This window comes from Cryptotermes secundus, unplaced genomic scaffold (genome assembly GCF_002891405.2).
Source record: "Cryptotermes secundus unplaced genomic scaffold, Csec_1.0 scaffold342, whole genome shotgun sequence".
NCBI classification, from domain to species: Eukaryota; Metazoa; Arthropoda; class Insecta; order Blattodea; family Kalotermitidae; genus Cryptotermes; species Cryptotermes secundus.
The window spans coordinates 743234-761835 of NW_019721764.1; the positions used below are offsets into that span (position 1 = coordinate 743234).

Genomic DNA, 18602 nt, shown 5'->3' on the forward strand with positions numbered 1-18602 from the left:
TCATTCCATTATCTGCCCTACATTCATATTCAGCATTTCAGCCGACGCTGTGTAGTCTCGATACTGACAGCGTCACTAAAATGACGAAGTAAAAATGGCGTTAGAACAGGAATGACGTATATCCGAGTGGAGGCACATATCCAATCTCTCTTATCTTGCGTCATTAGATGGAAATGAGTGATCAGCTGCACGCTCATGGTGCAATGATTGGTGAATACGAATCCGAAAGAGATATGCAATAAAGCGACTAGCCTGACTTAAGATACTGTCACCTAGTATGTGTGACTATAGACAGGATTTTGGATAACTGGATTTATTGACCACTTACACGTCGTAACTACAAATAACTGTAACTCTGTCACTAATTCTCACACTTTGCAACCCAGTCCGGCATAACATAAATCGTTTTCAGCTTGCAGTGTCTTCCGTAGACGTTTCCTGGCAACGGCTTCTAACAATGGCTATTCCTCTGCTTCCTTGCTGAAGTCCTCCTTGCTTCAATTGTCTTCCTTATAAGCCCTTTGCACGGAGAGTAGTAACACCTTTTTCAACAGTACTTCTATACGCTTGTCGATTCGAAGCTGCGGGAAGGTGTTTACGGAGCCGTTGTCTAGAAACGGCTCTGGAATTTGCATAGAAACAGCTCTACACGCTACAGTATTATCCCAGCTATGACTGGAGGAACTGAGAAAAAAAATTCAAATCCTGTGTCGTTATATTATATCTATTGGCTAGGATTTGAACCCAGGATCTCCCGAATACGAAGCAGAAGTGCTACTCACTTAACCTCGACATTCGAGAGGTTCATTAAAGTTATAAACTTTCGACCTGATCTGTTTACAGATATGATTTATCTAATGTATGTATTGTTTCTAATGTTATTATAATTCACTCGGCTAAGAAGTAACAGTATTTGTATCTCTGAACTTGGGTTTTAGAATGGAAGATATTAAGTCCAAACTTAAAATCTTATATCTCCTATAAATATCTGAAATAACATTCCTTCAGTAAGTTGTATAAAATATTAGTTATAACCCCTGCCTTATATTTTCTGGGGGTACGCCGTTAAACACAGCAAAATTAGCTGCATTCTCATAATGAATGAATCACTGCTGCAATGGCTTCATCGTCAGTACAATGGGAGCTTCTTAAAATTAGACAAGTGACCACTAAAATTAACACAACTAGTAAGGGAGCTCTGTAAAATGTGCACTCGTAAGAGTTTTCAGAGAATCATCTGATATCACTTCCTGTGTATGTGAGAATTACTGACACTTCCGAAAACCACATCCTTACACAATTAGAGGCAACTACTCATATTGTCCGTGTCATTAGTCTTATAAATATGATCAGTCCACTGTTGTGGGTTCAGTTCTTCTCAGTGACTGGTCTCAAGCACAAGAAACTGATCAGCATAACATCCGTGAAGATTTGAAAAATCCTCAGAACACTTGAAGAGATAACACAAGATGAATACTTACACGGTGAGTATATCAAGTATTGTATTCGAATATTTGCAATTAAAATAATCAATAGCAGTGTAAAAGTGTATATTGGAGACTATGAACATTTTCCCTGTGCCTTATTTGTGATTCTGAGTACTTTTCTTTGAGCTGCTTTCACGGCTCTCTCAATATATAGGCCACATGATAGCGAGTGGTAGGACTATTTATGAATTGGAAAGGATTTGGAAGGAAGACAGTCATAGCCCAATCGAAGTACTATCCTGGCATTTGCCTGCGGGGACTAAGAAACCCCACGAAATACCTCACTCAGGATAGACTATGTCCCAGCTGAATTCGAAGCACTTCTTGAATACCTAGAGAGTGACTGCTGTGCCATTCTGCTCGCTGATTTTGCATACCTCAGTTGGTTTTTTGTTAAATAATTAGAGATACAAATCCATGTTTCAGAGTTAATAACACGTATATAAACTATATACGATCATAGATTATTTTTGTACCTAGTTAAATACACTTACATCATGTGGGAAAAATTGTCGAACAGAAGTTACGTATTTTAATGAGGTCTGTGCCCTGCGTTTAAAATTGTTCTTTGTACACTGTCGATCATCTCTTTTAGTCCTGAGAACCACTGCATTTCGGAAACTTGTAACTAAATTGAATTATGAGATTTCTTAAAGGTCATGATCGTGATTTTTATATTAATAGTACAAGCATTACAATGCTAGTTTTTCAAGATGCAAGGATTCAATTTAAATGTTTACGATCATTTCACGAAAGTAAACAAATAGTGACGTGCGAAATAAATTCCATTTGTATGCGCCCTTGACGGTGCTGTTGTTTTTCGTCGTAAGTCAAGTGCAAGTTAAAAGTGTCCACAATCCAGAAGCTTTTCTCGTTGGATGCATACTTCTGTGGAGATGCATACTTCTGTGGAGATGCATACTTCTGTGGAGATGCATGAGAAGAATAGAAAAAATTGATATTTTGAAAATATTAGGCTCTATTAGAAAAGTACGAAAGAATTGCCAAAGTTTCCTACGCTATTATTACTAATACTACAAGCTTTTTCTTTGAGTTGTAGTTTTTATTTCTGTCCTAGAAGTTTCTATTAAACTTTTAAATGTACGTATCAAGAGATGAGACATAGGTCTGCTGACGTTGTCGTACTATGTATTGATTCAGTTCTAGAAAGCTGCATTTTAAGAACTCTTTCTCATTATTATAATTGTAATACTAAAGTTTTTATATTGATATTTCTTTTTGCATATGATAAGTAGGGATAATTGCTAGGAATTTACTTGTGAATTTATAAATTATTAAAAACGATTCAAATTTCAGGAGAAACTAATAAATAAACTTCGGCGGATAGATGACCACCAGGTCTAAAATATTGGAAGGAACATCTGCTCATATATTCAGGAATTTTAACTTTAGGTAAACATTTTACCGCGTAACAATGACAAGATACATATCATTAAGACAGACTATATAAAATTTATTTACGAGTACATAATTTTGACCCAGTAAGCGGAAGTTACATTTGAGAATTTAACAGCGGTATCAGCAGTACATTGTCATCCAGAATGTGACGCCATATAGTGTGGTAGAAAGGTACCAAATTATCGGTGAAACCTGCTGTATCCAAGTTTTACTCTGAAAAACGGAGCAGGATGTTCGTCCGAAACGTTAGTACCTACAATATAAGGCATCACATCCCGATGACGGTAATTTTAAGGGAAGACAAGTTGTTGAAATTGTAACACGAGCATTCCAGTCGGAAGTAGGTAATAACATTTTAATAATAAAGCCAAATGACATACGTAGACTGCAGGCAAGAAAATAAGATTTGTATGATAAGATATAGGTAGGACATTGCGTAATAGATAACTGAGGTGTCCTACAGGGCATCATGTGCCTCCCTCTAAGTCATACTGTTTCTCTCTGTTCAGTTGGTAGGACTATTTTGCCTTGTGCTGGCAACGTCAATCTCCTCTCTGCCAACCATGTCGCCCGCTGAGTCTGCTAGCCTCGCATCTACAGAGGTAGCCGAACATGAGTACATCCACCTCTCAACAGAAGTACCCAGCGCGGGAGATGAACCAAGTACCACTGAAGATGCTGACGAACCAGTACCATCTGACAAAGACGACATGGAAACAGCGGAGGTCGTTGTGTTCAGACCACTGTTTAGTTATAAACGGGTTGAGGCAGAGCGGCGTCGCAAGCTCAATCAGGCTCGCCGGCGGCCTCTATATTATCCGTATTATCCATATTATCCATACCGACATTAAAAATTATCTCTAGAATCGCCGACATAATGAACCCATTTCGCACTCACAATATTTAAATAACTTTCTTTGGGCATTTAATCTTCAGCATACTCAGATGGTGCAAAATACGCTACACAATATTTCTCATACTCATCACAAGCTTGAGAAACAGGAATATTTCTGTATTTCACATAAATTCATATTCACTCGAAGTACTGAGCAGTATTATCATCAAGGATGAGATGCCTTTAGTCCGACAGTTCAACGAAGTTTCGGAGGTTTGTTGGATACATCTTTGGAATCGGAAAGTTAATCGACCAAGCTCTCAATCTGCATAGTTTCGCACCCCAGAAGATAATAATCTTCATAATCATCTCTGTGATAACCTGAAGTCCAGCACTTGAAGTATTATTTGAGACTACCTTCTACATATAGAAATGCAGTTCAAACACTACTAGTTTAGAAAGAAACGCAGTTTCTATGTCAGTATTCCTATAAGTTATATTTATGCCTAAGTTATAAAGTTTGTATGGGCCTAAAGGCAGTTTTCTGTTTAATTTAATTTCTGGTATTGACAGTTATTTTTTTTTTCACTAAGGCTATTACATATAGAGCTTGAGAGTACTATGAAATAAAATTTTTCAATTTGTTAGTATTTGATAAGAAAGGCTTAAATCAAATTTCCTCAATTTTGGCTTCTCTCAACATATATGTACATTTTTTCATCGCCATATTAAAGGCTATAAGTCTAGGTCTTCTACACTGGAAATCAGAAGCGAATCACGGTATATATACATGGCATTCCTTTGGCATAAGTACCTTGTAATCAGTTATGCCTTTCAATAGTTACTCTTGACATAAGCCCTTCTTACCAAGCACAAAGAATTACCTCCCCAAAAGTACATGTTCCGTTGTTGTACTGAAACAACTTACAGCAGCTTCAGAGGTGACAAAAGACACGTCTACGCCGAATCTCTTATTTGTGCACTGTAAATATGCACACAAGTCATTCTAGCCCTGTCAGTGAACAGTACACAAGTTCTAGCCACTGAGGTAATGGTCTGTTTGTTCCAGAAATTATTTAGGAACATTTAGCAAAAATCCGTGAGGTCACATTATCTTTTGTCATTCCAGCTATTATCCCTAATTTAGTGTGTAATAACTACACTCTGCAAGAGATGTTTAGTGACAGTCAGATCCTCTTATAGTGGAAGAATGGTTATGAATTTTAGTGAAAGTAGACAATATAGCTGACAACTTCGAATTAAGTTCTAAAATATTTTTGGATACGTGTCAGTAAGTGTCAAGATGCTATCAAGAGTGAATCTCATGCTCATAAGAATAACTACCGACTTCTCAGAAATATCTGTACAATGAAGTCAATTGGTCAGTCAGTCTGTCGGTGACTTGCGGTTCGTACCATACACAGCCCAGTGAATTGCAGCCAGTTAATCGTAATACCATGACAAATATATTAATAATTACATACGGGTGATTGTAAGGAGTGTCCTAACTTCATATTAGGAAATATTTTATTTCCAGTTAACCGTAACTTAATTTAATGAAATATCATAAATAATCTGCTCTTGAAGTTAAGTAGTCTAGTAAGAATATTGTATTTCAAAACTACGATTATGAAGCTGTGACACGTAACAGAACCAGCACGTATGACTTGTGATAATAGAACGTATTCCAGAGTTAGTGATTTAATACAAAGCCAAGGTTTCGAAAAAACAAGCAGGTTAATTCTGTGGTATGTTTGTGAAAAAATGGTTGTGTCGAAAAACGTTGCAGTTACTCATAATTATAACACAACGATTTAAGGCAGTCATTAAATTTTAAATATTTCGGTTCAAACTTCATATTGTTTAAAACATTATAGGTTACCGGGATAATGTGACGACTAGCATTTTGCTTCAAATAAATTTCAGCGTTCATGAAGAAAACATTTGCTTTCTGCTTCTATTCATGTGACGAAACTATAATTTTTGCTCCAATGAAATTGTAATGGATACTATTGAATTAATTTATAATATTACAATATAAATCAACATATTATGTAATTAAATATTTTGTACTTTTGTTTCAGAATGTTTTGTATGACAAAATAAAGATTACTTGTAAAAATAATTTTAAAATCTTAGTTTTTATAATATACTTATCCTGCCTATTTTACAAATTATGATCATTTTTAAATTCAGTGACCAATCTCAGTGCCTTGTTCCGTTCCTTAGAAAACTTTCTTGATCACTACATACTGAACAAGATGGATATTACCATTTAATTATATCTAATTTATTTCCTTATTTATTACCAAGATGGTCTTGTATGAGAGATGTCACCCATCTTCAACAAAGGGAAATAAACTTGATACAATTAGACGTTAATTTATATTCTCTTTTATTATTGATATATAGGACAAAATAATCTTACGAAAATATATCAACTCCATCATTTTATAGGTCTTCCGACATTTTCCTCTGGACCGCAATTGAAAATTAAGTATTAACCTACAGGCCGGCAGCGCCATAGCTCAAGCGGTTAGTCGCTGGATTCCCACAGCGGCGGTCCGGGTTCGAGCCCATGTCTGGTCAAGTGGGATTTGTGGTGGACAAAGTGGCGCTGGGACAGGTTTTCTCCGAGTACTTCGGTTTCCCCTGTCAATCTTTATTCCACCAATTGCTCCACAATCACCCTCACCTATCATCTGGGGCTGGTACATAGGCCAGAAGTGGCCGCAGTACAAGGGACTTAGTCCCACCCCACTAGCATTAAGAAAATATAAAAAAACTACAGGGTTCTTCTTCTTCTTCTTCCAACATCTAAACATATTCCCGTCATTTTTTCTGTAGCTTGATATCATTAATGTGTTAATTACACACTGTCCGCATTGCGACTTATTTGTCAGGAATTTGTTTGTATTTACGTCGTATAAATAAGCTTCAACGTCAGTGAAGTGATCAGAATATGAAACATCATCTACGCTAAATTATAGTAAAGCTTTCCTGTTTTCCATCCTGCTTTCCTCTTTGCATTCATTAGCTCCTCTGCTCAGTGCAGCTGAGTATCGGTCCAAAGGTAGAAACAGTCAAGACTCTAGATTCTGATAATTTGCTGGCGATAGATGAGTACTGGCATAGTTGTGATAACTGAAACCGAGGATACTCGGAGAAATGCTATTAACCTCTCCCTCAGTCTTGAGTTCGATACTGCAGATGTTGTGCGTCTTGTTGACTCCGTGTTAGATATCTGTGTAATATTGGCAGAGCCGTGACTAGATAGGTAAAGCTATCCCTGTAACAGGCCGTGGAGGCGCATATGGTTGTGAGACGTCGAGGCTCCCACATTTTCTAGACAATCAGCTCAGAGCTGGCGGTGAGGTTGTCAGTTTAGCGCCGGCCGCCTCTTACTCTCATGAATATTCCTGGTACTCATTTCTTTTAGAGACTGAGTCGAGCCCAGTACCATAGTGCGGCTGGAAGGATTAGGTCAATTGAAAGATCCAATGGACTGCCGGATAGAAACCGAAAATTTATCAGATTATGAGAACAGAAAATATCGAGTAAAGTACTAAACCAAGTGTAATTATGAATATTAAGAAGACTACTGTTTCCGGGAAGTGAGGTCATGTGGTTTCATGTACGGGTACCAATGTTTCTGAGAAACCTACGCACCGAAGATACGGCATCACATCCCACGTGACAGTCATTTTTCATAGTCACCGCTGAGAGAACCTCAAATGCACGTAATAGTTACTTTGCGGCATTAACATTAGTATGTTCTAATTTAAATATTATTCTTGATAACCCAGTCGGCTGTCCCACTTGGATTTCATTCTGTGCGAGGAAAGAAATGTTGTTCTTCGCCACACAACGTCAAAAATGTCTCTGGTACCCTCCTAGCCTCCTGTCCACTGGGCAGCCGGGGCTCTTTTCCCAGCGCCTATGCGGCAAAGATGAGATACTGATAACCCATCTCGGTCTACTTGAAATACATGGAGCCATACCTCCACTCGTCCAGATGCCTGTCATTAATTCCCTGTATTCATGACAGGTACTGACGTATCACTGAATTTCACAGAACTCAGGTATGAAACATTAGTGCTTACTTTTCGTTTGCTTATATAAATATTTGTGTCAACTGCAGTAGCAAAGAAAATACAAATAACTTTCGTCTCGGCAATAAATACTGCGTTCTACTTGAACAAGTCACAATGTTCGCAATAAAAGCAAATTTTTCTATGTAAACCGGATTTTTCCACACGTTCACACTTGATACTAAGGAAAACATTTATTGAATAAAACTTCCACATTTTTTTCCTTCGGAAAACTAGTACCCTACATTGAGTGCGTAGTGATCCTTCGCGTGTTTCAGACCCGCGTTCGACGCCAAATAATCTGGAAATTTCTCCAAGAATTTTCTAACACACGTAACTTAAACAAATATTTTCAGATGCGCATACGTAGTTCCTCGCACACTCAGTCATTGCGTAAGTTTAGAAAATTTCTAACAAGTCTTGTAAGAGAGGGAATATTATGAAACGTAGAGGAAAGAAAGAAGGTGTTATATAATAATAACGGCAATAATAATAATAATAATAATAATATCTCTCAGGTCACGTGTTCTGCTAATTCTAAACCGCTACAGGACAGAGTACTAACCTACTTCAATATAGATTTCACCGCTCAGACCATAGGTTCACCGACCAAGTTGGTCTAGCGGTAATATTCGAGAGGAGTTCGGTTCGAATCTCGACCGAATCTTCGGATATACCGACTTAGGACCACTTCTTCACAAATCGTTTGCTTTCATCAATCATCCAAACATTCACCTAACGTGTATCATTATTTTTGACAGCATCTTAAATAACAAACAAAAACATACATTTGTAAAGTAAGTTTAGTGTTATTTCTCCGTCTTTTCTATCTTCCAAATGTGTGTTCTAACTTCTGTCCCAGTCAAGCCTATCATAAACGCATTGATTTTGCTAGCGCCGCAGTAGATAGATATATTAAATGGTATATACAAAATTTCAAGGTCCGTCATAATATTATATTGTAGCATCCTGGTCACTTTTTACTTAGTGTCGATTAGTTTTTTTTCAGTCTCACATGCAACACTATGTTCTATAAAATTTATTAAATATATTCACTTTAAAAGTTTAGAAGTCCGTCACTACACGTTTCGACCAACGTGGCCATCATTAGGTGTGAATAACTTTTAATGAATTTTATAGAACATAGTGTTGCACGTGAGACTGCAAAAAAACTAATTGACACTTCAACGTCTGCCGTTATATAACCCATTCCGAGATTATTAATTTTGTTTCTAGACATATCCTTGAATATTGCGTCAGAAATTGCTTTTCCGTTTATTCTTATCTTTGGTTAAGACTGCGTATCATATTCATATAAAGTAAATGGCAGCGAGTCTGTTTATTTTTAAACTGTGATAAGCTCGAGACTGAATAATGATAATAGGGTTACAAGCTGTTGCATGTAATATTGCCGAAGCACTTACGAAAACAGATAAATTCACTTGGAATTGATGATATGCTACTATTTAGTCAAAAATATGTCTTGATTTTTATGCCTGCCACACAGTGTGAAGATAAAATTCAGCCAAATAAAACCAACCCGAGGAGAAATGTACGAATAATAATAATTTGAACCTTTCTCCTGACCAAGACGTATGCCGAATGTCGTAAAGAGCCCTAGTTTCAGAACTCGTTCTGAATTGGGAACAGGCAAAGACCCTAATCCATGAGAACCGAAGAAGTTAAGCGGCGTCGAAGTAAATATTTACTTACAGAACAAGAAACTGAACACACAAAACCGCAGATAAAATTCTGGCGCATACAATAAAGGCAGCACACTTACTGAACTGCAATGAAGCGACCAAGATATCCAGGCTTGCACTTCGGACTTCTAGAAGCTTTGTCACAATGTCGATTGTATCACAGGAACATGTGTTGTTTCGAAGAAGTACCGCGTAAATTGATCTAAACATTTCGCATCCCCCTGCAACTACCAGCATGTGAACTCGTCGAAGGTCTCTCTAGAGACAATGAAAGAAAAAAATATGACTTCATCTTATTAGCGTCTCCCGGACCAACCTCCGACACACTTTTGGTTTCGTGTTATAAATAGACATGTATCTTGTTGGCAAACTAAAATGTTGCTTTTGTGGCTGATATTGTCGGCACTGTCCATGAGATGGAAGTTTTAGCAGCACACCTTTCCGAAAATTGTTTCAATTTCCTATTTCAGGTGGCAGGATAAGGTTAGGTATCCTATTTTGTCGGGCTCCTTGGTAGAGCAAGTCTCAAATCTGTATTTCAGATTAGCTGTACCAAGGGCCCGAACAAAGCAGTATTCCTTAAGTTAACCTTTCAGCTGAAGAAGGAAACAGGAGCAATTTCCTAAACACTGTACTTTGAAAAAAGACGGTGAAGTGGAATATTTTGGGAGTTTGAGAACAGGGCTCTGAGGGGAATATTTGGACAGGAGAGGGAAGAAGGAGGAGAAGGGAACGGATGACATAATGGGAAGCATGCAAAATTTCAGCAAAAAATCTCCATGGAAAGAAAATAATTAAGAGATCCGGGTTTAGATCTGAGAATAATATTAAAATAGGTCTAAAAGAAATAGAGCGTAAATGTATGCCCTGGATTCAACTGGCTCGCGATTGGCTTGTAAAAGCGGTAATGAATCTTCTGGCTTCATGAAGAGCGAAGTTTTCTTGATCAGTTGGGGCGAATATCTGCTTCTTGCAAAGGTCCTTGCTCCATGGAATTAGATAAATCTCCGGTGTATATTTCCCATTTACTTACCTCAGTAAGGAATGCAGTCGTCGAATTGTCTCGCCTAGGTTCAGTGTTAATATTTGCTTTTTCGTACTATGTGTAGACAACCCTAGTCTATTCCACAAATTAGCGATTTTTTTAAGCTTGAAACTGGAGGTCTGTCTCTTAGTCATCGTCCTTACTTAGTTATTTAAGTTCTACAAACTGGACGTTAAAATTGGTTAAAACCGTCCTACATTTTGGAAGGTATTTCAGGGATGGCCTTCAGGACTTAACAAATATTAAAGTCATTCCATATTAATATGCATTTGAATTGTGACAAAGGTTAATATAATATATAATTTATATATATTTGAAGGGTTCACTCCAAGAACAATTAAATGAAGTGTATACGAGTTATTGAAAAAAAAATCTGTACACCCTCCATGTTGCTACTACTATTCTAGATTAACTGAACAAATGTTTCTGCTTATGTGATCAACAATTAGCACTTGCTTGATCAGATGTTCTTGAAATACGTGTCTTGGATTGCGACAGACTTCATGGAAGTGTTAATGTGTTATATAGTACTAATTTAAGACGTGAGAATGCTGAGTATAAATACGAGAAGGTAAGCCAGGTGGACATCAGAGCTCAGTTGCAAGCGGACTGCGTCTAAGAGAAGCAGAGAAACTCCAGTAGCAGCTAAGAGTCCAGAGTATTCAGAAGTAAAGTCGCCTACCAGAATCTGAACTTTCGACAGCCAACAAACATGAGTAAATACTCAGTAAGTATATGTGTCATTATACGATACGTTGTGAATGCTTTCATCCTTCTAACTTGCCAATTAAATGCATCTAGAAAAGTACAGGATTTTCTAAATTTATATAAATTTTGCCTCTGACTTTAATGATCCTACAATGTAGTTTACGGGGCATGTTATAAATAATATTCAATAAACACAGAGAATTTGTTCTTGAAATAATCTTCCGGAAATTCATTCAGTTTCCCTTCAGTTATAATTTTTACATACGATACGAGTTCGTATAAAAAGATAATTTCATTATCTTAATAGAATTGGTACCTTTATAAATAATATTTTTGAAGTTAAAATTTCAGAAAAAAATATTTAATCCGATTTAAAGGTTTGAATTTACAGACTGTGACGATATAGAACTTCATTTTGTGTGCTTAATACATAATGCTCATTCTTGGAAAATATTTTGATCGTTTAATTGCTCAAAATTGTACAAATTATGAACTGCTTACATATGTAAAAATCCTTCCGCGTTGATAAAACTCTTATGGAAGTCAAAACAAGCTATGCTGCAGCAATTCGTGGCGGATTTACCTGACGTATTCTAACTGTATATGTTACGATCAGTTCAATGCCACGCTACAGTGTAATTCAATTAGCCCCGCAGTCCCTCGCCATACACACATTCTTCTTTGATATTTTGGGGGAGGAAGCGGTAATAGAAATTAATTTTGGTTTCACACACAGTACTTAGCAGACTTTTGTTATCAGATACTGCGATAATTGACGTGCAACGCTCTCTGACTATCAGAGGTCATCTCCCATATCCTTTCATTCATAGCAATTAAAAAAAATAGAAAAATATATTGCATTTAGTCATGTTTATTGCTTGAGGGATGCGAAAATTCACGTTCTGATGACTGTTAATTAAGAAAATTGAAGTTTAATGCAGGGTTTTGTTATAGGCCTCTAGTTATTTGTAACTGTAAAATATTAAATTACTCACATTACTGTAGTGGGAAAAGTTGTGATTAGTTACGTTGTTCAGAACTTCAGTGAGTGGTGCCCTTACCACGTTAGGATTAAGTGACCGACTTCCTGATATGTAAGATGACTTCAGATGTATTGAATATGAAATCGTGAACAGCCGTCGAGGAGCGGTTTGTTTGGTACGCTCGTCTGTGATGTTACTAACAACCTGTTCTCTTTCCCAGGTTATCATTGTCCTGACGCTGGTCTGTAGCGGCCTCGCGTTGCCTGCTCCCCTGCCCAACACCGAACGGATGGCCACAGCGGAATCCCTACAGAGGGAAGGAACTCACAACAAAGTCATGGGGGACAATATTCCTGAGGAAGACAAAATCGACGTTCTCGTTGAAGTTCTGAGACTGCCCCAACGTTCTCCATCTGCCAGAAATTACAGAGCAGTTAAGTCTGCGCCAGAAGAAACCAAAACATTCTCTCCAGAACCTACGGCTACAGAAGAAACCGCGTTAGCAGACGATATTACTAACGGGAAGAAAGCAGTTGTTATGGTTGAATTCCTCAGAACATCAGATAAGAGTAAGCCCACCGTCAGGAAACAGCGTTCTGAGGAACAAGAAACAACCACCGTCAGTGACGTTTCTACAGCAACCGAAACTTCTGACAAGGTCACTGAAAAGGCTGCAGACCCTTCCGCCGACGTAAAGAGGGAGGCCGATAGTTTTGACTATTACCACAGTTTACATGATGATGATGATAAGGAAGATGACATGGCAGTGGCTGAAACTATTATCTTTAGACCACTCTTCAGCTACAGACAGGACACAGCTGCAAGACGAAGATCCTTCAGAGACGTTTCGGCAATCCATCCTGTATACGAGGACTATTACTAACTGCCAGCCGTTTTCATGGGATAGTGTCATGCTCATTTACTTCTCTCAATCATATTGACAAGACATGATTTTTTTACTGACTGGATTTTATACCGTTATTTATTTTTGTACTACCACTTATTTTATATTATTAGATTGAGCAATAAAGTTACATTTTTTTCTATAAACTAAATTAGAATTTATTTTTATTAATCAAGTCGCTAAATAATTTCGCCAAAATCCAACCAAACCTAAACTGAAACACATTATATTGGAATTATGACCTTCTGTGGACTCCATATTTTAACCTATTTGATGTACATTAACGTTTCGAAGAATATATTGCCTCAATCTTCATGGTAATTTAGGCAAGTCTGCCATGAAGCTGGAGACATTAATTCCATCTGAGACGTTAGTACCTACTTATCAGACAGCCAAAAAATCAACAATATGGTGGCATAACCCGGAAGACAATATAGGTATTCACTGTTGTGATATCTTAAAACCTGTTTCTGAATGATGAATTCATCAGAAAGCGACCATCTTTGCTGGTCGTGGTGTCATTTATTAAGAAACACATTTCCTTTCTAAATAACCTTACGTTTCTATTACGTAAGTTACCGTTCTTGTGTATTCTTTACCCATATCTTTATTGTGTGAAGTGCTTCACATTTCCACTTCATTACACTTATCCTTCACACGCACTTTTACCATTTCCTATTCATATCTGAATACCATTAGCTCTTTTTTTGTATATTGCATGAAGTGAGTAAGCCTGTACTGAACGGGAATATTATAGAAGTGTTAGACGAAGTAATGGTGGAAATAAGGAAATAAAGACTTTTATCTCAAAAGAGTAATATAAAGCATATCTATACAGATGCCAATATGTAAATATTGAACACTGGAGCAGGAAGGTGTAACAACAGTCTTGAACGTGCTGACGTAAGGGGTGAATCTGTATAGTGCTAAAAAGACAGTAAAAAGTAAAAAAGTAAAGCTATCCCTATAACAGGCCGTGAAGGCCCATAGGGTTGTGAGACGTTGAGGGTCCCACATTATCTAGACAATCGGCTCATAGATGTCGGTGAAGCTGTCAGCCTTACGCGCCGGCCTAACTAAAGCTATCCCTGTAACAGGCCGTGAAGGCCCATAGGGTTGTGAAATGTTGAGTCCCCCACATTATCTAGACAATCGGCTCAAAGATGGCGGTAAGGTTGCCAGCCTTACGCGCCGGCCGAGCTTTAGCCCCGAGGAAAATTATTTAATTATTTCCTGGTACTCATTACTGTTAGAGGCTGAGTCGACCCGAGGGTCATAGTGCGGCGGGAAGGATTGGGTCAATTGAAAAAAAAATTCAGTGACCTCATCGGGACTTGAACCCGCGACCTTCCGGCTTGTAGCATAGTGCCTCAACCAACTAGGCTATAGTTGTAGCATAGTTTTCCAAGAAGAAAATGTTCCCATTCACACAGCTGGAACTGTTCAGTCATGGTTTAAAGAGCATGAAAGTGAGCTTCAGCATCTTCCCTGGTCAGCACAATCACCAGATTTGAACATCATGTAATCATTGAACCACTCTGGTCAATTTTGGAAACTAGAGTGGGTGCGGATCCTCACTTCCAACATCTCTAAAACAACTTGAAGATGATTATCAAGAAGAGTGGTATAAATTTCCGCTAGAGACTGTTCTGAACTAGTACGAGTCCATTCGAAGAAGGGCTGCGCTATATTCAAGGCAAAAGGTGGTCCAACGCCAAATTAATCAAGAAATGTATGCAGTATCTGTAACATTTCCACTATTCAGTCCAACTCCTGCATTTTATTTGACTCTTTGTGACATTTTCCCTTTATACGTTTTCCCCCGACGATATATATCTGTAGTTTCAACTGAAGAAAATGCGTGTAGAGTCGAATAGCATTAGACTTTCGATGGAGGGTGAGATAGTAGAAAGTTGGAATTAGGTGGACATGGTTTATTTCAACGTGTCGCTCCGAGATTTGACAGGAGTAAATGAAAAACTATGTGAAAGAACTTCATTGAAACTACCAGTAAACTGGTAAAAGTCATACTTCCGTGTTAGTCTTGATGTTCTCATGGCGGTGACTATTAAGATTACGGTATTCTGGACTACAATGTCGTGTGTTTCGAAGGACGCATCGCTACCATCTCTGGAGGAAGAGTGACCCATGCAAGAAACCAGCAGAAACACGCGGCGATAAGAGATAAGGTATTCATACTTTTCGTCTCTGAAGATTGAGGTGATTTGTTCCTCCGAAACGTTTGGCTGTCTCCCAACTGTTTAGAATTACAACCTAGAATACATTATTTTCCATAAATTAGATAATATATGCATAGCAAGTTATTTCTGCTGTTTTCGTTCCCTTCTATTTAATTATCTGGAAAACCGCATGGAAGTTTGCTTCACATAAATATTTGTATTTTATTTTTCTTTACATTATTTGTTCGAACTTTTTTTTTACACTGATAAATACATATTTTGAAATTAAGCTCGAGATCCGCGCAGGAACTCCGGTAAGTCTTTAACTGGAATATCTCTTATTGTTCTGTTTGAACCAAAATTGTAATGGGTCGACTCCCCCGTAACAAATACCTGGAAAATATGCTCAGCGGTGCTCGCGTTTCACACGTACAGACACACGAAAGTAGCTGTTGTAATATGCGCTCTGCAGTGTTGAGAACGCAAAGTCCGTACACATATACTTTTGCCTCATAATTTTCCTATCCAGAATGGTCTCAAAAAGGAGATGCTTTATCGCCATTGCTTTTCGACTTTGCTTTAGAATATTCCATTAGGAAGGTCCAAGAAAACGAAGTGGAACTGAAATTAAAAGGGACACATCAGCTGCTGGACTGTGCTGATGATGTGAATCTACTAGGTGAAAATATAGATACCACAAAGAAAAACACAGAAACTTTAATTGACGTTAGTAAGGAAGTTGGTCTAGAAGTAAACACAGAGAAAACTAAGTACATGTTGCTGTCTCTTCACCAGAGAGCGGTGAAAAATCTTTGACATGAAGATAGCTAACAAATCCTTTGAAAATGTGGCACAGTTCAGATATTTGGGAACGACAGTAACAAATCAAAATTTAATTCAGGAGGAAATTAAGAGGAGTCTGAATTCGGGTAATCCTTGCTACCATTCGGTCCAGAAGCTTTTGCCTTCACATCTTCCGTCTAAAATCATACAAAATAACAATACACAAAACTATAATTTTGCGTGTGGTTCTGTATGGGTGTGAAACTTAGTCTGTGACATTAAGGGAGGAACACAGACTACGGGTGTTTGAGAACAGGGTGTTGAGGAGAATATTTGGACCGAAGAGGGATGAAGTGACGGGAGGTTGGAGAAAACTACATCATGATGAGCTTCATTACTTGCACCCTTCGCCAAGTATAATTAAAATAAGCACATCACGGAGGATGAGATGGACAGGGCATATAGCACGAATGAGGGAGGAGAAGAAAAATTATATTGGTGGGAAAGCCAGAAGGAAAGAGACCACTAAAAAGACCAAGACGTGGGCGGGTGAATGATATTAAATGAAGATCTTAGAAGAATAGGATGGGATGGTGTGTACTAGATCGATCTGGCTTAGCACAGGGTCCAGTAGAGGGCTCTTGTGAGCACGGCAATGAACCTTCTGTCTCAATAAATTTTTGGGAAATTCTTGAATAGCTACACAATTTCGTGCTTCTCAAAAGGGACTCAGCTCCATGAAGTTAGTAAGTTAGTGCTGAGAAGTCAACTAAAACAGTGAACAGAATTTGTAAGAATTCGATTAAATGGGAATTGTTGTGCCGTAGATTAGCCAACTTGTCACTCCGTTCCTGAGGCTGTGAATTGGGTATGCCTAGACCCCACACAACTCATAACGAATTAGGAGGTTGGGAATTGCTATCATGAACTCATTGTCCTTGTCACTTTTCATTCATTTATTCAACGTGACCCTGTGATCGTACATTACAACTTCAAGTGACACAATTACTACTCGTATCAGTGCATTTCGATATGAAGGTATCACTCACGCCTCAATTTAGAAGAAGTGAAAACATTTAGCTGCTTTATAAGTAGCATATTTCTCATATGTTCATAATGAAAACTCATCATGTACTTGATTCATTTTCATGTGTCGCTGATTTGTCATGACTAATTAGAAATACTGGGCTTCCCACTAGGAGAACGTTAATTAAACGCTAATTGTGATCTCAACAGAGAAAATAAGCCATATGATTCTATGAGGTAAAAATAGTGCTTATGTGATATCAAGAATTAATCTTGGTAAATTGCATTTCAAGGTCGCTGCATAAGAAAACTCATTGTGCCTTTGATTTTTTTTTTCAGATGGTATGTCTACACCTGTGTCGAGTCTACACCTGCCCAAACGAAGTGAGTTGTCTATCCCTGCTCAGTTTAATTTTAGTGTTCAGTGTGTTTGATGTCTGATTTGAGTTTCTCACGGCAGTGACTATGAATAGAAAAATCTACTTGGTTGTAATGCCATGTAGCCCCATAGAAGTAAACAGATATTTCAGAGGAAGGTATCGCCTCCAAACAAACCAGCAGTAACCCGGTAACCCTGAAGATTGAGGTGATAGGTTCCTCCGAAACTTCAGTGAACTTCTACCGAATTACATGGCGTTTCATCCCAGAATATCGTACTCTTCATGTTTAATGACTTTTCTCAAAAGCCGGTTATAGAATATTTAAAGTCAGTTCGATTTGGTTAATGACAATGATGCCGGAACGGTATTTTAGAACACACGCCTACTCTTTGATGTTGTAGGTTGCGTCCCATTTGTGGAACGTATGAGGACTCCAGACGGAGCGGAAATCTTTTACACCAAAATCATTGTTGTCTAAAGGAACTACGCAAGATTATTATTATTATTTCCCATATTATCAAATCTAGGACATGAAATTGGATGGGGATTTAGCAAGCGTTACTGCAATTATAAATACATAGTAAAAGTAAAGTAAAGCTATCCCTGTAACAGGCCGTGGAGACCCATACGGTTGTGAGATGTTGACGTTCCCACATTTTCTAGACAATCGGCTTATAGATAGCGGTAAGTTTGTCAGTCTTACGCGCCGGCCGCCCTTTACCCCCAAGAATATTCCTGGTACTCATTTCTGTTAGAGTCTGAGTCGACCCCAGGGCCATATTGCGGCTGGAAGAATTAGGTCAGTTGAAAAAAATCCACCTCATCGGATATAAATACATAGACCCATAGATTATTGATTTGAAAGCTGGAGAGAGGATACTACCGTAGTTGGGAGGGTATTACTAAAATGAAAGTTAAAGAAAGGAAGTTAGGGATGTCTGGACTAGATTCTTCTTGCTTGCGACAGCAGCTTCTGGCGGGCTCTTGTATGTACTATAATGTAATAAACATAAAGTTCCCATGAAAGACGGATAATTTCTTGATTATCCGAACGACTG

At 38.0% G+C, this 18602-nt stretch overlaps 2 protein-coding genes across 2 annotated transcripts; both read left to right on the plus strand.

Moving 5' to 3' along the window:
- Window positions 1-1345: 1345 nt before the first annotated feature.
- LOC117282052 lies at window positions 1346-4085 on the plus strand. Its single transcript, XM_033750170.1, has 2 exons — window positions 1346-1484; window positions 3416-4085. The coding sequence occupies exons 1-2, from the start codon at window positions 1470-1472 to the stop codon at window positions 3755-3757; spliced, it is 357 nt and encodes a 118-aa protein (XP_033606061.1). The 5' UTR covers window positions 1346-1469; the 3' UTR covers window positions 3758-4085.
- A 7076-nt stretch (window positions 4086-11161) lies between these two features.
- On the plus strand, window positions 11162-13326 carry LOC111875652. The gene is made up of 2 exons (XM_023872073.2): window positions 11162-11307; window positions 12492-13326. Exons 1-2 carry the CDS (start codon window positions 11293-11295, stop codon window positions 13152-13154), a joined length of 678 nt encoding a protein of 225 aa, XP_023727841.1. The 5' UTR covers window positions 11162-11292; the 3' UTR covers window positions 13155-13326.
- The last annotated feature ends 5276 nt before the right edge of the window (window positions 13327-18602 follow it).